The 20,940-nt window shown below is 31.1% G+C and overlaps 1 protein-coding gene across 1 annotated transcript in view; it reads left to right on the plus strand.

The window, feature by feature from the left end:
• The first annotated feature begins 1,629 nt into the window (after positions 1 to 1,629).
• The window catches only part of LOC113394507 (trissin receptor-like), a 54,710-nt gene continuing 35,399 nt past the window's right edge, over positions 1,630 to 20,940 (plus strand). Inside the window, exons 1-3 of the mRNA XM_026631839.2 lie at positions 1,630 to 1,919; positions 11,829 to 11,973; positions 20,720 to 20,879. Coding sequence (XP_026487624.1) covers positions 1,697 to 1,919; positions 11,829 to 11,973; positions 20,720 to 20,879 — 528 coding nt within the window. The 5' untranslated portion in view covers positions 1,630 to 1,696. The remainder of the gene's footprint in view (positions 1,920 to 11,828; positions 11,974 to 20,719; positions 20,880 to 20,940) is intronic.

Consider the following 20,940-nt stretch of genomic DNA (forward strand, 5'->3'; position numbering starts at 1 on the left):
TAGTAGTTTTGAGGCTTACTCAAGCATTTTTTTGGAAATATTATTCTATGTAAATGTGAAAAAAGTATGGAAAAAAAGACGTGGACTTTGCGATGAGATATGGACTAAGCATAGATCGATCTTAGTATAGACTGATTGACACTATACCGGTTATATTATGTTTATATATCATTATTCAAAATTATATAATATAAACTTCAGTGAGAAATATATATGAATTGTTACAAATATATACGTACAGTAAAATATATTTTAAATTAACAACGCTGGTAGTGAAGGTTATGTGTTGAAAATATCGTTAAAACAGCGAATTCTCAAGAAGCAGGTCGTTCTTTTAGAAATTTTATTACTCCATTACAGAAGAAAAGTACGCTGTAATGAAGATCAGTAAAATACTGCTCCAATATGTAAGTCGAACATAAAATAACATGAAATTATATTTGGTTTATATTGTAACATTACAAAATCTGCTCATCTGTCAAATCCTTTTTATAAATTAATAAAGAAAATTAAGTATATGACATATATTTTTTCACAATAAATAACAATGGAGCACTATTATAATTACTTTGTAGTTCAAATCAAACGGTTTATCTATCTGTAAATAGAAATTGTTATTGTTTACCAAAGACGTACAAAAAGACGGAGTTGGAAATAAGTTGAAATTTAATAATGTTTTATGGTTATAATTCTCTTTTATAGTATAATAACTATTATTAATAATTAAAACATCTATAATAAAATTCAAGATCACCTTGTATCAGAATAGGATTCTAGATTAGATATCGTGCATGGTTATACTACATAGTTTACGTACATAATAACACACCCGATGCATACATAATGTCAGTCAATAATCTAGACAGTGGGGATCATAGTATATAATATATTGCATTCATATAATTGAATCAATCAGTCATTATATTTAATTTTGTAATATAACAAATTAATGCAGCGTGAGAATAACTTATAGTAAAATATAATAACAATCATTTATATACGTTCTGGATTTACAAATATTTTCGTCGAAATTAAACTTATAAGAATAGTTTATTTTAGTTAACGGAATGTCAATAATCTTAAACATCCAGAAATAGATGCTCCTACCTAGTTCGTTCGAATAGATTAGGTGAAAACTCACACCTGGACCAATATTTTAAATAGAAATATTTAAAAACATCTTTCGAAACTTTCCTATTACCGTTTTATACTTCAACGTTGACCTCCTTACCGAATTCAGTCACGGTAGCAATTCTCAACAGAGATCAGCCAACTACGCGGGAGATATTATATTACATCACTGCTCGAATGTGTGCGCAAAAACAAGTACACTCTCTCAAAGTCAAACTCCTTTTTTCAATATAATAATACTTATTGATAAATCCTCAATCTATCACTCAGAATATAATGGACAGAAATCCGACACGATCGCAGAGAGTTACGTGCTTTCCGAGGTACGGGGTAACCATGTCAATTTGTAAATTTTGATTATTTTTTGGCAGAAAACCCCAGTAACTTTTTATTGTTCTACCCGAGGTTTGAACCCAGGACCGAACTGCAACCCGATGAGCCACCCTATCACTACCTACCTACCGCTACCAAAGAGACAGTTTAAATAATTCCTTCATTTGTTTCAGATGGAAGAACCGAAGTTTAAAAATCAATTAAAAAGATAAATTAGAAAACAGCCGAAATTATGTACCGTGTGGATCTATCCGTGGAGTCTGATTATATTGTCGGCACTGCCTCGGAGACGGTCAATGAGACGTATGTTAGTGATGTCAGTAACAGTACTTACATATCCAGAAGAAATGAAAGCCAATATGTTATGGAGGACGACGAGTTTATATTCGACAGAACAGATGTTAGGGCTATATTTATCACGCTTTACACAATCGTGTTCTGCTGCTGTTTCTTTGGTAAGTTTACCTTGTTTATAATGTTGCGGAATTTGAGAACGTGTAAAAATAAGCTTGTTTTTGGATTTTGATATATTGATTCGAAGATTTCGTTTTCAAATCAAGTCAAGCACTACTGAGTTTTTATGTGCTAAATAGTGTTAGGACTTACTGTAAAATGTAGTGGAGAAAACCAGTATGTACCACAGGAAATTCTCCAATTCGTTTGCCTGCATTTGAGCAGTGTGGTCAAATATAGTCCAAACTTCTCCCCTAGAGGAAAGGAGTAACGTGACACAACAATAGGTAATTTACTTTTTAAAATAATAACATGACTAGAATCGTATTTAATAATAGATTTTTAATAACTTTAATGATTATTACAGTTTGCGATAATTCAGCAATAAGAACTTCCGAACAATTCTACATGTATTGAGTATGACTGCTTTCTGTATTAAAATAAAAGTGAGTTTGTGAATACCAATCGCCTGTAAACAAGAGAATAGGGAGTGGGAAATGACTCCAGTTGATGAGACGATGATGGGTATAGTTTTTACTGTCTATTAAAGTGCACAGTCTTATCAGATATTACAGTCCTATCCCAATACAGCTTAAATTTGACACGTGATTCGAGGATGATGTATGGTTTGTATTAATAACATGCAGTTTTGTTATTAACAAGTTAGTATTTGAATGCTAGGTATTGGTGAACAATGGCAGCTATTTCATCGTGCCTATGTTTATAATCTGTCTGTGTTATTGAACTACACGCTCCTGTAATATGCTGTATAGTTTCTAAGCTTTTCTAAGCTATTGCGGCAGTGTCGGCAAAGGTCTGATTGTAGTTTGTGGTCTTTGATAATATGTTTTATATAGTTTCTGGTATGTATGATTTGATCCTGGATAGCCATCATAAAACTCTCTGTTTCAGGAAAGAGATCACCGCGTTTGAGCCACGTGTTATACGCTATCTTATCTAGAATTGGGTTCATTAAATCGCGGCGATGTTTTGTCTGTCTGTCTGTCTGTCTGTCTGAAGTGATTTCTGAAGCCAGGTGTTAATTTTTTCTTATGTGGAGACAACTACTTCATTTTTCTTTTGTACGATTTTTAAGGTTGAGAGGAGTGAGTTTTATGTCTGCATGAACTATAGCATAATGGAGTGGGATCTTAGTGTCTTGGTGATGAAATTCTTCAATGAAGCATTGTATTTTTTAGAAGTTCTTTAATAGGCGGGTGAATTTTATAATGTTCAAGTATGTATATGAGCCAACTATGCGGTACTGAATCAAATACTTTCTTATAATCAATGTACAAAGTGTAAATATTTCTTTATTTGGTTATTGCTTGCTTAGAAACAACTGCATCAATAGTCAGCTCCTCGTTGCAGCCTAAACTACCCTTCCTACATCCTTTTTGCTGTTCTGTTAAGATATTTTGTGAGATCGCATGACTGTAAATTAATTGGCTAAGACAAGACGCAATGATCTTATATATGCTCTGGAGACAAGTTATGGGTTCATAAATAATATCGTGTTAACAGCTTGTAGATCGAAGTATATAGCTAGAAACGAGTTCGATTACTACCCATGGTAAAATTTCTACTAGTTGGTCGAGATATTTTTGGTGTAATTTCCTATTATTTCGTAGAAAATGTTTATACTGTTACAGTTTGTTAAATGTTTTTTTAATTTTACTGTTAATTCATAAATAATAATTTATTATATTTCGTAAAATTTGATTTTCTTTGAAGCATTTAATCCTCTTTTTAATAATATAATAATGAGGTAATTTTCACTCAGAAATATCGCAACGGCATTTAATTAAATTTTAACTTGCGGTTCAGCCAGCAACTCTGCGGTTTTAAAACAATTGAAAAATGAAGATATAGATCGTTATAGAGGATTTATTGAGTGCCATTTGATATTGTTATAAATTGCAATGTTTCATGGCATAACAAAAGCTTTTCTATACACATATAATACGCTGATCATTATTGTCGATAACAAGAACAAATACCTGTTTCAAGTTTCCGAAAAAATCGTCATTGTCATTAATAGGCTTAAAGTAAGGAGCCTAAAATATGTAGTGTTGAGTTTTGCGCTATGTTCTTTTGAAGTCTAGTCAAGTTGGAAAATTCATGGGCAGAGGTTACAAAAAATTCTCATGTTTAAAAAAAATCGGTATTTTTCTACATAGTGTTTCCGATAATATTCTACCATCAGTCTATACCATATCTAGTATATCTAGATATATATGACTAATGCTACTTGCAATCCTCAAGATTTACAAAATTACTTTAAATGAAACGTAGTTGAGTGCATTATATTTTTATTCCATCTGCTGCTCTGCTGAATCTGCTTCGGTATTTTCATTCAATTTGCGTTAATGTGTGCATAATCTGTGCTCCCGGTGAGAAAACAGTTTCGCCCAACAATACCTGTCGGCAACTGATCAACCTTTCAGTGATTTCCTTTCGGTGAGTGAGCCAGTGTAACTACATGAACAAGAGATATAACATCTTAGCTCCCAAGGTTGGCGCATTGGCGATGTAAAGAATGGTTAATATTTCGTACAGCGCCTTTGTCTCTGGGCGGTGGTGACCATTTACCGTCAGGTGTCCCATATGCTCGTCCGCCAAACTATGCCACAAAAAAATATTCTATTATTATTTTCATTCTGTTTTAAATTGTTTTTGCGTTCTCATTTCTTATGTCGTCTCAAAATTGACCATAATTGTTATCTGTGAATAATTTTATCTCTAACCTTTTTTATTACATTGGGCCTATGAACAATAACACTTTTTATTATTAAATTAAATACTCATTTACTTTCTTCTAATCTTAGTTTCAGTTAATTAGGCTACATTAACCAAGTGTACAAGTAACAAAAACATTTTTTGTTGCTTTCAAATTACTTGGTGTCGAATTTTTCACTTTTTCTAGCCAAATAGCTATCCAAAAATCACTCGACTTTTTTATAAAATAATTAAACTATGGTCTCCATTTCTTACAGTTTCTCGTAAATTATCGTTCGTTTAAAAAAGCAATTGAAATTGTGGTATTCTGCGACAAAACATATACTTACGTAATAAACTAGTCTTGCGTTCGTTGCCACCAGGAAACCGTCTCTATTCGTTACGTCTTAATTATCAAAATCAATCAAAATCTAAATATATTTTATTAAAGTGGGCTTTGACAAGCACCTTTGAATCGTCACTTTACAAGATTATATTAAACGCAAAATTACTGGTTCGGAATATTCATTCTACCGAGAACTGTCTATTATATTATAGTAAATTGAATAGGGCGAATTGCTCCTTCATTTCGATCATAATACAAATAGAAATTAGAATACATAGTTCTGTAGAATTCTCGAAATTAGCCTACCAGATACAACGAATCGCCCGATAGAATTCGACGAAAGTAGTACCAGGATACTGCAACGCTTAGATAGCAAGGCTTAGATGTAAAGCGTGATGGATGTTACGTCGTTTGTTTTTAGTCGATATCGAATTAAATACAAATAAATAATACTTTAACGTACATTTAGGATATTAATGAAACGGCCTCAAAAGGTTCTACTCATGACATTCATTCAAATGAGAAGGCCTCTTTTCATTTATATGAGAATATTTGGAGCTTCTACTGTCATGTAAATAGATTTGGGTTCATCTATTATTTGCGTTTATTGAATATGTATTTTTTATATGGCAAGTCAATTTAGTTCTGATTTTTTTTTTAATTTCGTGTTTTTTTTCAGTCATATGAATATATATATACTCGTTGAAACGATTGCAATAAAATAAGACGATTACAAAATGAAATGCTATTATTGTAAATAAGAAGCAGTTTACAGTGGTAATATTATGTTATTATTTGTAATTTTTGTCTGAAAACTAAATTCTACAATAGATATTTTTACTTACAAATATAAAGAACATTTTAATGACAAATTGTATATATTGTAAATAAATACAAACCTTTAAATAATTTCCCTTGGGAATAGTATATCCTATCTATGAAAACTTGGCCAGCGTCCTCAGGTAACCACTCAGGTTAGGTCAGTGATAGATAATGCCAATATGTTACTTTTGAAATAATAACCTTTTTTTTAATTTATCATTAATGGAGAAGCATGACTATCATCATTCGATGCCATAGATGAATACAAAGTTAAAATTTCGCACGAAACATAAAAAATAATTAAGTGAGTCGAGATGGCCCAGTGGTTAGATCACGTGCATCTTAACCTAAGATCGCGAGTTCCAATGAATTTTCATTTGCTTAATTTGTGTTTATAATTCATCTCGTGCTCAGAGGAGAAGAAAAAACCTGCATGTGTCTATTTAGGGATATAATATATAGAGACTGTATCCACCAATCCCTATTGGAGCAGCTTGGTGGAATAAGCAAAGGAAAGGAGGCCATAGCCCAGCAGTTTGACATTTACAAGCTGTTATTTAAAAAAAAAGTTAAATTTCATGTACTGGCGATAGTTAGTAATATATTTTATTATAAATTAATTGTGATCGTACATTCCTAAAATCAATAATTTAGTTTGTTTAAACCTACATATATTGTTAATACATATATACTGAAAATTATATATTCATATGTATAAATGACACGTTATTACTATGAAATATTTTCATTCGGTGAATTTATATGAATATTTTCTTATAACGTGAAAGTTATTTCCTTCTGTGATACAAGCTCTATTCGACATATCGTGTTTTTATGTAGAAAGCCATTTATTTTCTTACTTAGAATATATTACGAAGAGGGTTTATATTATACTAACGTTATATTTAAAAACATTGGGTAGCAAAGTGAAGCGTTACGGTATACGATTTGCTTATGTGATAGGTACCCAATGAGATTAAGTTCAGAGTAATACAAATTGATTGGTCCAATCAACTAACAAATTTGTAAAAACGGTTTCTAAATCATTTGCACACATCCGGTTTTGAGAATCTTGGGTAAAATAATTTTAAAAATCATCCAGGTCTTTGAAATTATTTTTCGAAATAAAACTCCTACTAAGATCATAGTCATGGTTCTAATGTGACAATGTAGATCCACAGTAACGACAATCCGACAGTATACAGAACAGCCAATGGATCCCGAATCCCAAGAAAACAAATGTACAGGCACACAAAAACAAAAAAATATAGATACACCAAAGGCACAGACAATATGTCTGTTGAAATATAATAATAAAAAAATGTGATGTATTTTGTTAATATCAGTCATTAATATTAACTGAAAAAAAAATCATAATACAAACGGTTATTTATTCATGAAGTTTAAGTTGTAACCTTTTTTTTATCTAATAGGCAGACACGTCAATGTGGCACCTGAAGGTGAACCGTACTGCATTTATATTAATTACTATTATTATTACAACGATTTATTTATGTAACTAGAGATACTTGCTTCCTACGTACGAGTGCTTTTAATTGTTTAATTATTTATTTTTTTAATCTCATTTTAAGTGAACTTTTCAAATTATTATGAGAAATAAAGATCATTAATCTCATATAAAATTTTTGCTCGAGTAACTTAATAACCTGATTATATTTATCGATACATTTAAATATAAACATTCAGACGAAATTCACATATAAGACGCTTTATCTTATTATAACTCAGAGTTGACAAGGTTTTGTACAAAGAGACAAAGTTACAATATGATTTACTTAGTTTCAGCAACCTTACGCTATCAAATAGCTAAGTTAACTTTACCATAGTTGGGTAACTCGCGTGAGTTTAACTGTCTTCCTCTAATACTAATTTAATCTAGGACCCAAACTTGTTATATCCCTTTAGGCTCTAAGCTTGTTATGACTTTAAAACAAAATAAAAATATCCTCAAGAAGAAACACGTACAATTTAGCAGAAAGATTATATTTGAAATGCTTAAAGAATTGGAATCGGGATAGGATGTGTTTTGTTTTTTTTTTGTTTATAATAATAATATGTTGGCTAACTGAACAGAGATATTGGCTTCGTAAATAACAAAAAGCGCTACCAATATTGGAAACTTAGATAGTATATCCCTTGTGCCTGTAGTTTCACTAGCTCATTCGTCTTTCAAGCTGGAACACAACAATACTAAGTAATGAATAGCTGTAGATGGACTTGCAAGAATTCCTACCACTTAGTTAGTTATTACAATGTCTTGTATTCAATAAAGAAAAACCGCTTAAAACCAATTTAATAACTTGAGTTTGATTATTATTTTTTTTCTATCGAATGTATCTTAGTGCTTGGCCCTTTGCTCATTCTCTCTTCTTGTATTTTTATAGTTAAGTTTCTATCTACTAAAGGTACTGAAATAGATTGCTATAGTGATAAGACTTTTGTACGCTTTCAACTGCTTTGTATCCCGGGCTTTTATTGCTGGCAATACATTTATAAAACGAATATTATACATCACGAAAGATTAAACTGTTATAATAAATTTAATTTTGAATGTTCGAAATTAAATGTTTAAATTGTCTATTTTTGTACTGCAGAAGAGGGCTATTCGTGCAATTTATAACCTGGGCCCAAAAGATTCGTTAAGAGATAAATTTAAAGAAATTAAAATAATGACTGTCGCTTCTCAATTTGTTTTTGATAATGTTATGTATGTACGCAAAAACATAAACGATTTTCCCAGAAATTGTGACGTACATTCTATTAACACTAGGAACAAGAATAAACTTGTTACTCCAAGTACCCGATTACACAGGGTTAGTAACTCTTTTTTGGGGCAATGTATACGTTTTTACAACAGGATCCCAGAAAACGTTCAAAATTATTCAATTATAAAATTCAAAAGAATCGTTAAAGAGCGTTTGTGTGCTAAAGGATATTACAACACTAATGACTTTTTAGTTGACTGCACACCTTGGGAATGAAATGATCGCCTCCAGGCTGTTTCAAATAACTAAAATATAATAATTATTGTACATGCAAAATGAAAAAAAAAAAAAAATATCCCGCTGAGTTTCTTTCGCCGGTTCTTCTCAGGTCCGAGGTGCTAAATTCCGAACCGGTGGTAGATTTTTGACAATCAATAAGCAAGTGTAAACACTTCTATATTGAATAAAGATTTTTGATTTGATTTGATTTGATTTGATAAAATTTCATTTAATTTTTAAAGCTTAACTACAGTTACTCAACTTTTGATTAAATTATCATACATTTTATATAACATAAACAAAATATTACCTCTTTGGTTTAGTGGATAGCTAATAAAGCTACGTTAAATAGCTTTGATACGAGTTTCCAGGTTCAAATCGCATGTTGAAGCCCGAAATTAGGAAGTTGGCACTGTTATATACTCGTGCCTTGAAAAGCAAGTACCGTTAACGTCCTGGGTCTAATCTCTCTTTGGCGATGTCGTTTTGTTTTCCTATCGTGATATTAGAGCCTGATCTATAATACTGGCTGTATAATATTGACGTGATCGAAACGGAATTGATTCGTTAAAATTTTAAAACAATAAATAGAACTCTCGTTAATATTTATATTCCTGCTGTTATTGAGTCCCCTGGAATTAATTGTAATGATACCAAAATGGCTGTTGGAACAAGCCTATTGCCCTGATCAATTTTAAGCGCTGGGGTCGCAGCGACCGCAGCGGATTATGCTGAAGCGAAAACACGTCGTAAATGTTTGTTTCTAATTTCAAGTTATATCTTTGTGCCGTTTCAGTTAAAATGCCGTTTCAAGTTTCATTTAGTTGACAGAAGTTGGTTCATTTTTAATCCAGGTATAGAATTCAACGAGGAAGCGCTACTGGAAAATTAGTTTTAATATTTATTTACGTTTTACATTATACGTATCTTATTCTGGTTTTACAATAATATACCTTTTGTGGTCCTAGTCTAACAGACTGTATAAAATCAGGGCACAATATATATAAAAAACGAATAGCATACGAGTACATCACGAGAGATTAAAGTGTTATTATAAATTTAATTAAAGGTCAAAATACCGGCCGGTGCATTCGTTTCAAAGAAAATTGTACTGAAAACTGAAACTGTTTGCAATAACAAGAAAGTTCAAGGGTATAATCCGATTATTTTCAGATGTATCATTGCGAGAAAATAGAATTAACGATCGATAGAACAACTAAATGGCTATTACTATCACAGCTGGCGGTGGATTACCGTTTATTTGCACTCAGAATTCGCCTTGTAAATTTTTTATTGTATTATTAATATTCCACGAGTATCGGCATAATCGTTACACTATCATATCGTTGAAGGCCATTTGTTATTGAATTAATCGTATAAAAATTAATATCCGCTTTTGTTATCCATAAAATGATGCAAACATTGTTCGGGCGCATTTGACAAAGATAAAAGATAGATATGATAAGTATTATAATTGCGAGAGGTGCTGTCAAGTAAATTTGCCGTTTGCCTAGGTAAACAACAGTAGGTACAGACATTTATTGAAAACGAGCAAAAATAGGCAAAAAATAGTTTTTTTATGAGAGCCCCGCTTAAATATTTATTTTATTATTTATTATAAGTAAAAATACTACTGAGTATTTTATGAATATTTACTGTTGCCATTACATCTAGCAAAACAGGGCAAAAAAATCGCGTTTGTTGTAGAATATTTAAAGGACCTTAAATATTTATTTTATTTTGTTTTTAGTATTTGTTCTTATAGCGGCAACAGAAATACATAATTTGTGAAAGTTTTAACTCTCTAGCTATCGCGGTTCTTGAGATAAAGCCTGACAGACAGACGGGCGAACAGATGGACGGATAGACAGCGAAATCTTATTAATAGGGTCCCGTTTTTACCCTTTGCGTACGGAACATTAAAAAACGTTTATTGTACGCTAAATGCAACTCTCTGGATTCCCTGTATGAAATTACCAGTTTTTGGCAAAAGGCACTAACATTCTGGCACAAGCTTTATAAATTGCTTACATATTACTGCTGCTGTAGTTGAAAATCTGATATTTAAAATTTCTGGTCGGTTTCACGGATAACGTGTACTTGTAGATGTTACGTAAATTAATTTTCATCAAATTAATTTACGTAATTTATTCATAACTATTTAGCAATAAATGTAAATTTCCCACTGCTGGGCTAAAGGCCTCCTCTCTTTTCCTTTTCGAGCACCCGTTTCGCAGCGAACTATTTTCATCGTACATCATTTGGAATCGGTGATGTGTTCTAAAGTATTCATTCAAAGAACCTTTTGAATAACCTTTATTATCTTAGTGTAAAAGACAATTGAAATACCTAAAATATTTATTGGAATAAGGATTAACAACGAGTCTGTGAAAATGGCTTTGCAAATATGCTAAAGTTTTTGCAGATTTGTAAGGGATAAAAATTGTTATTATGAATGTTCCTGAGAAGATAAATACTTACTGTCGTGGACTTTACTGTAGGCCTTCATAAGACCTACATATTTCTAGAATATTCTTTTGATGTATCTTCTAAGGTTTAGCCAGCGTAAGCCCTGTAAGCTTATGAAAACAGGTTTTTGGGAAAAACTGTATTGTACAAAATATTTAGAAATTATAGTTACAAACCTGCTATCCTTAGTGGCTTTTTATTAGTGAATCCGTATCAAAATCCGTTCAATGGTTGAGAAGACGCAAGCGGAGTTACAGACAAAGCCAGAGGGCGACATTGTTTTACATTATTTATAGATAAACGTATTATATTAATATAGATGTGTAATTTAAATGCTTGGAAAGAGTAATTCTGAATTTCATACTGGTTCTTCTCGGAATCTACATCGAATGTTTATGGTACATGTGTGTTAACTTAAAATTTACTTTAAATATGTAAAATGTAGAAATTATTGTAAGAGATCTCTTGAATAATGATACATTTCAAAAGATGATTTATTTCTGTTTATATAGTATTCAAACTAACTACAATATATTTTTATTTTATTTCAGGAAACCTTCTCGTAATTCTAGTGGTGACTCTCTCGAGACGACTGCGTTCTATAACGAACTTCTTTCTGGCAAATTTAGCGGTAGCTGATTTATGCGTTGGAGTTTTCTGCGTATTTCAAAATCTAACGATATATCTTATTCCGAGGTGAGTTGAATTGTACTAATAATTATAGCTGGTGGTCGCCTACTGGTCGAAATTCCACCGTACTTCATTTCTATCAAAATATTAGATGCGTTGATACGAAAGATACGGAAAAATTAGGCTCAAGCGAACGATATCTTGTCATTACTACAATAAAAAAAAAATCAAATGTAAAAAAAAAATGTCGTTAATGATAATTTTTCTCACGACGTGTGTTAACATTGGCAGTAGGTAATTAAACTATGAACGTTTCATATTAAATATTATGTACATAGATAAACGTTTATATGTTAGATGTTAAACGTATCGTAGTGTGAGTAATGTTTTTTTAATATTTTAATGTATGTATTTCTAATGCATTTTTATAAAATAAATTAAAAGTAAATGGAAAAAACATCCTTTTACACTAACACTTTTACTGTTAACTTATAACGCCATTTCACATTTGACTCAATTTATATGATATAAAAACTTGCATTTACATTGTTTAAAAATTTTAATAGAAAATATTAATCACCTCAAACTATTTAATTTACTTGTTTATCTACATAAGTAAATCTTGTGCGCCATCTTGAGTATGCCACCATGTTGGATTTATAATGACGTCACATAGTTAACCAAATTGAACGTGTATACCAAATTTTATCTCAATCGCTTAAAGACATATATAGCTTCTAAATTGATTTGCAAGATTTGACCCCTACTTATTATATTGCAAGTTAAATCAAAGCTTGTAAAATAATTAGCTGCACTACCTCTTCACATACACTTTAATAGTGCCAAATTTCCTACACTTCCATGCGCGTTTTATTAGTAAAAAAGGGGTACAAAATTATTGCTTCACGTACTTATGTATAGAGATAAAATACAACTTATTTTTATTCCTATAAAAATAGGACCTTTGATTAATAGCAAAAAACCATCTTAAAATTTTATAGCGTACCGTATTTGGTGGGGTGTTTCATTTTTCGTTCTAGGGGTTGGAAATTGCGATTCAAATGGGAAACGCTGTTAGCATTCTCGCCGCCATTCCAAGCGGGCATGATTTATATAGAACGTTAAACCTTAAATTCTACTACGGTGTCCTAATACGCTATTGAAGCCGATGCCAAAACTAGTACCAAATAAAAACAAAACTAAATAATTTGAAAATATATAGTAGGTATGTATGTACAATTTTGATACATGTTATTTAATAGAGAAAAAGGGTTTGTTTCTAATATATTCGTTGTCAAGCGTGCCTATAATTATTTTCTCTGTTATTGAGATATTGGCTTGGCTAAGATATATGGATGACTACATGCCACTGTTGGTACCAACTTAGTTACCAGCTTAATTATTTTATTTTTATATATTATATATTCTTTATTGAACTCTAAGAACAAAAATTATGATATACATCACATATAGAAAATTTCATCAAGTACAACATTTGATTAAAATGACTAAAACAATTAAGTAAAAATTAAATTTATAATACGTTCATATACAAAAATATTTTTTAAGCACATAACTCCACAAGTTTATAAATATTTACAAATGAAAGTGATGTTACATATCATTACTGTGAACATCATTCGCTATTAAATGCTACTTATAATAATTATTGTATACGCGATCAACAATTCTTCGTAGTCTTGTAAATGACTAACTTATAAAGAACGATTATTGTAATCAATAAATATACATCATAATATAACGAATAAAATTTTGATCTTATACCAATATATCAAATACCTATATCAAAGCTTAATAAAATCACTAACTGAAATCTACTGTATGTTCAGACAACCTTCGAGTATTAGGACAAAACCAACACCTATCAAGTAATTTTATATATAATATATACAATGTATTACTTATATAATTATAAAAGTATTTAAATAATATGAGCTCCCGATATATTGTAGCGAAGATAATTTTGTTACAACTAAATAGTCAAGTGAAATCGAAGCTTTTTCTCTTTAATTAATTAAAATACAAATTCAAACCGAAGGAATTATTATGAATCAAAATAAGTTGAGAACAAAGAATATAGCTATCTCTATATTAGGTAGGTATATATGTGTTATTTGTGAGAATGTTAAAAAGAAACAAACAAAAAGGAGGTACTTTTCTCACACACTTCTGAATGCAAAATATATCAATGTAGATCCACATTTATGTCAATGGTGTCTCGACGCGCACAGTTAATGTATTCACCAATAAATTAATAATTATTGAACAATTTTGACTTTGATTGAAAGTACTACATGCAAAAATAAAATATATAATAGTTAGTCAAAAGGGTAAAAGTGTCATCTGATTGAAAGTGGTAACCATTGTCCAAAGAAAAATCGTTGTATGAAATATTAACCTTATTGTAATAATAACTTTATTGATTTTATGTCCGTTGTGCCTGTGGTAATAGTTGCTAACTCACCCTTCAAGCCGGAACACGACAATATTGCCTACTGCTATGAGTGGGTGGTAAGGCCCTACCACCGTTTCATAATATTAAAAAAACATTATTAATGGATAAAACATAGTTCTTTCTGAAATAGAAAAGCGTAGATTTTTGTAAAGTGTGATTATTTAGATTGCATTAAAACCTTTTTTACGATAATTGTCGACCTGATGTGAAAAAAAAAGCTTAATTAATACTATTTATAGCATATCCTCCTCACTTCCATTTTTTAATCTATTAGAAAATATTTGATACACCAACATTTTACAATTAAATACAAACCTGACAAAAAATAGAAAAAGTACACATTACTTAATCTAAACAAAAAAAAAATATATAAAGAAAAATAAAGATTTAAGAAAAATAAGATTTAAGAAGCTGTTACTGTAATCGTTTCTCAAATAGGTGTACCATTCAGCTTCCAAGTTGTTTCAACTTTTTTAAGTAAGTAATACAAATAAATAAGCAAAGCATCCTCTGTTTTGCGTAATTGTTTTCTTTTTACTCTGAAGCTATCTTTCATGAGATTATTTTGTTCATATCGGTATATTGTATATTATAATATTTGCATATACAGTAAATATACGTTTATACATACATACACTCTCGCACATGCACGCACTAATCTCATTTCATGCATTGTAACCTAGGTATGTAATTAAATCTCAGATTTAATATACCTACCATACCTAGGTTACAATGCATGTGTGTAAAATAAATTGGATATTTGTTTTCTTTTATTTACGAATTGTTTTCATTAGGATTTGTTTTATTTGTTAAAATTTACTTTTATATCTCGCATATGGAACTGATGTTAGTTATAGAAGGGCGAGGCTTCTCTCTGCAGGCTTGTATGATAACTAATAATAAAAATCTATATGGGGCTAGACCAAACGTTTTGATGAATAAACCTGTGACATTTTTGGTCCGCAAACACATTTACGCCTGCCATATTTATTGTTAACTCTCAATCGAACACCTCTTAATATACCAAGACGTGTGTGAAATAATCTAAGGTTGACGAACTTTGTTCATTTTCATTATTAATAATATCTATTGTGGTTGAAAATACGAGTTTCAAAGGTTTTATGAATACAATAATATATATATTTTTTTATTTTCAATAACTGAGATGGCTAGAAAACAATTCATCTTCACACTATTTATGATTGAATGTATTTGTGTTGACCGTGCGCACAGGTTTTTAATCACAAACTTAATCGATAACGAACGAATAATTGATGTCTATCTTTTAAAAATACTGGATCCTTATGTGTCAAATCGCTCTACGTCCGTTTATTTATACATCTGCACAACCTATTACAATCTTCGTATTCTATCGTACATTTCTTTAAACGATTATCGTAACTATACAGATTCTGTCTTGTAAAAAAAAATCCGAGTCAATAGACTAACAAAACATTTTCTCGTATTAAAACACTGTATGGTAAAACCTTCTTGCACCACGGAATAAAGAGGTTCTTGGTAATTTTTGAGGAAGTAGTCTAACTAATTTTACTAAAGTCATACAAATTATGTTATTTTTCAAATATACATATTTTTATGAATGTTTATTTTTATCGTAGAAATGATAAAAATTGGAAGGGTCAATTGAACCTTTTCTTGATTCTTATCAATTTATAGATATACTAAAACCTACAAAGTGATATCCGACCAAGCATCCCCTTACAATGGGACCCTTTCACCAAATTACATTGTATAAGCGAAACTTCTACTGAATAACATTTTAAAATAACTGACATACACAAACGCATACCCTAAATCGGTAGGCCTACTGGGAAATTTTGAACAGGAATTTCTTATGGAACGTAGTTAGGTTGTAAGAAAGGATTTTTCATAATTCATCTCCTAATTTCGATGTAAAGGGATGAAAGATTTTATGTAACTCAGACGCAATTTCTAAACTGTTTACTAATCATTTCCATTTTACCTTAGTAATTATTTTATCCTATTATTGTAACCTATCCCGTTCCCTTCATTTATTTATTCATATGTTGAACTGTACAAATATTTATTAAACTCAAAACATTTCCTACGTACTAAACATAAACGTATCAGAAAAAATGCTGTGGGCGTTCGAAGAAAAACATACAATAAGAGTTCAAATAATAAACACTTATAATATTTACGTTAAATATTAGTACTATTGATTTCTGTTGTTTTTAATTCAACGCCTAATTAATTTCAATCAAATTATTCGGCAGATGTCCATATTGAAGTGGACTTTTAATTTTTATAAATATTATTTCATATATATTTTTATTTATGATACAAAGTTTTATTGCACAATACACGGTACATAATAATATATAAACATTCAGTAATATTATTAATAAATATTTCTTCAAATGATTATTATTGTAGTTCAAACGTAGAATATCGAATTTAGATAGCAACCATCCACTCAGAATAAGCTTCTGATTTTAAACAAATGGTACGTATTATTTCGAAAAAGGTAATACAGTTAGTTCACGTGAATGCGACGTGAACAGTATCTCAGACCACGTATGATCTCAGTAGCCTTACATAATCACATTTTTTTTCCAAATATGTTACAACACATTTTATTTTCCATTAAGGTTTTATATCATTGTTATTATTGTATCTCAACGTGCTGTCCGTGCAGTTTTGTATCACATGTATAACATTTAAATGTGCTTACATGTTTTTTTATTGTCAGATAGCAACGCAATCTAATTTTTAGAATTACTAATTGATAGAAAGTTTGCATTGAACTCTACGAGGACGACCTTTTCATTGACCCGAGCCAATGAAAGAGTCATGAAAAAAATGCGACTTTGTTGAGTAGTGTTCCTTCGTGGAATTCTGAATTTTTCAGCTGGTCTAGAATGCCTTCAGCCAATTAGTCCATAAGAGGGTCATCTCTAATGTGAATAGACATTTTTCTCTCTTTACTAGTGTCCGAACACGTCTTCGATGTTGTCACCTTAGGCTTTAATAATATAAATAATTTTAAAGACATCTAAACAAGTTTTAATGTTTCCTAGTAGTGTCAACTCTTGATTGAAGTAAATAATCATACTCATACTAATTACCTTTAGAAATATATGTTTACATTTTGTAATTTACATGTATGACAATATGATCACCTTATTGTAAACAAAGTTGTTACACAAAACATCAATGTTATTACCATAATCAGATGGTCGTTTATGTTCGATTTAGAGTTGTTTACGCGAACTAAAACACGACGTCACTAAAATATTTCAAGAAGTGGCATACATTTTGACGTTACTATATTTGTGGTGTACAATAAAGAATATTTTTTATTATTATATTAAATTTTGACATCGTCTGCTTAATTCGTAGGAAATATAATAGTGCCCAAGTGTGTCTACAAACTTTTATTTCCTCATAATCCTGATGGGACGGCAATTCGACGCTGCCGGAAGGCGATCACGCGAAAGACCAATGCCTTTATGGGCTTATACAAAATTCCTTCTAATATAACTTAAGAATCACCCGCAGCTAGCGATAACTACGTAAGGTATTAATGTCCACGTGCTTAATTTGTGTGTATAATAATTAATCTCTTGCTAAGTGAAAAGGAAAATACTGTTGGAAACTTGCATGTGTTGGATGAAATTCTGCTACGTGTGCCTCGTTGGTCCTAATGTTAGCGAGTTGGAATACGTTCCAAACCTTCTTCTGAAAAGATGAGGAGGCAAAGGATTTATTATGATTAATAAAATTAAAAATGTTTTAAACTGGTTGCCACGCGCGGCTTCACCAACGTTTTAGGGGTTGGTCGACAGGTTTTAGCCATAAAAAGCCTTGGAGAATGTCCTTCCTCGGAGTTCAAGCTTCATACCAAATTTTCATCAAATGTAGTTATGTGGTTTGGCCGTGAAAGAACTACAGGCAGACAGTTAGTTTCACAATTATGATATAAGTATAGATTAGCCCGTACATTCTCATATAAGACTATTGGCAAAACTGTGTTATGCGTTAACATATTCAAATTACATACTACTAATGACAAACTCATATTCTGACGACCGAATTAGTTAATTAAGGCCGGATTAAATGATTTACCATATTGCGTTGCACGATTTTAAATATGTCATATCTGGAATGAGTCATGTCTGGAATGAGTTATATTGTTAATTAACTTAGTAAAAGAAAATTATTATGACGTCCTACAGAGAGGTATGGAAGAAGACATGCTGCGCCGACTCTAATTAAAATTGGGATAAGGGCAGGAGGATGATGACGATGTAAATATACTTCTATAGTACAGTTGAATGTATATATATTTTTTTTATATTAACAGCCTGTAAATTGCCCTCTGCTGAGATAAGACCTCCTCTCCCTTTGAGGAGAAGGTTTGAAACATATTCCACCACGCTGCTCCAATGCGGGTTAGTGGAATACACATGTGGCAAAATTTCGTTGAAATTAGACACATGCAGGTTTTCTCACGATGTTTTCATTCAATGCTGAGCACGAGATGAATTATAAACACAAATTAAGCACATGAAAATTTAGTGATGCTTGCCTGGGTTTGAACCCAAAATCATCGGTTAAGATGCACACGTTCTCTTCACTGGGCCACTCGGTTCAGAATGTATATGTCACCACAAAATTGTAAATACCATTGGGTGTTAAATATGTTGTGAACCATAACATATTGCTTACAATTTAACGCATTACTTTTCGGTAGATTATAATCCACCGAAGCTAAGCATTAGTTTATGATAATGTTGTTTTTTATTACCAATTTACTTTTTTAATTGATTTAATAAATAACAATACGCTTGTTCCTGATGTTTGCCAATGTGCCAAATTTATTCTGAAGTATTACATTTACGGTATGAGACGAAGTTCTTGGCATTTCATAATTATGAGAAGTAAATATTGTTTATCATTTTGATTGTTTTCATTATGGATTCTGCAAAGTCAATACATCCTGGGTCCAAATACTCATTTTTATAATAAAAACTCGCATATTTAATTCCGAAAACAATATAGCTTTGTCAATTATTAATATAAAATTTTATAATAATAGATATTCATAAATATGTTTATATAACTTATTTCTTCACCATACAATTTACATTTTGAATAGGATTTTTCTTAATAAAAGTCCTATAAAATAGCTATTCATTCGTGTTCAAAGAATCTACTTGAATAAAATACTTAACGACGATCAAGATAATGCATAAACAGAGCTCTAAAAGTACAGTATAACTATTAGCGAAAGATACGGGCGGAGGGGTCGCTTGGCGCGAATACTGATTGTATAATAATCTAAGTTACTGCTTTACTAGATATAAATTACGTCATTGAAATTTATTTGGAGATTATTTTGGAGAACCGTGTACGCCCAGCTGTTAAACTCGAATCTTAAGGGAAAAGATTGTGGATTCCCATCCGTGCAAGAATCACGCAATTTAAATGTGCTTAATTTGTGTTTGTAACAATTGACCTTGTACTTGGTGATGAAGGAAAATATCGCGAGAAACCCAAGTTAGTTAGTTACGATTAACCCAGTAGAGCTAAATTTACCAACTGTTGTTTTTATTTTATTGATATTTAAAACGGGATCCGAATATCCGATTATTTCTTTGACATTTACAATAAAAAAGTTGATGTTACGATGAAAATAACATTTTAGTGACAGCCTTTTCAGCTAGTGGTTAGCTTATTACTCTTGGGTCCCGAATTCATAGGTTCAACTTCGGGGTCAGGTCAGAAATAAGTTATTGGGGTTTTCTACCAAGGAAATTTAAGTGACAAGTTTTTTGAGTCTGGTAACAGAGATTGCACATGTGCTTGCTCACACACCTGTGTACTATACAAAAGGTATCACCCTTTTGTATATAGTATCTTATAGTGTCCTTCTGTGTATATACTTTTTTCAAGTAGACTTTTACAAGCACTTTTGAATCGTCATTTAACAAACTATATTAAGTGAAGCTACCACCGCTTCGGAATGTAGATTCTACCGAGAGGAACCGACAAGAAACTCAGTAGTTACTATTTTTCAACATGTAAAAATACAGTTATGTTAGTTCAATACAATTATATATGTATGTAATATATTCTGCCTGGAAATCTATAAGTATTAACTTCACGCTTTTTTATCATCTATATAATCTTGTATCTCCGGGATATTAAAAAGAAAGTAATAAAAGAACTGTTGTAATAATAGTTGGTATAGAATGTTATATAGTAAACCTAACTATGCAATAACAGTATACTGTGATGCTATCTGTCCGTGTTCATAACAAAAGAGTTTGACATTTCGTTTTGTTTCAGCTGGGTATTCGGCGACTTTCTATGCAAGATGTATCAGTTTGTGCATTCGTTGAGTTACACGGCGTCGATATTTATATTGGTGGTGATTTGTACGGAGAGATACTTCGCCATCATACACCCTATAACGTGTAAACAGATCCTGACGTCAACGAGGTTGAGGGTAAGACTATATTGTAATCGTATTTTATTATTAGAATTAAGTTAAACTATTACCTTACGTG

The sequence above is a fragment of the Vanessa tameamea genome, chromosome 4, assembly GCF_037043105.1.
Source record: "Vanessa tameamea isolate UH-Manoa-2023 chromosome 4, ilVanTame1 primary haplotype, whole genome shotgun sequence".
NCBI classification, from domain to species: Eukaryota; Metazoa; Arthropoda; class Insecta; order Lepidoptera; family Nymphalidae; genus Vanessa; species Vanessa tameamea.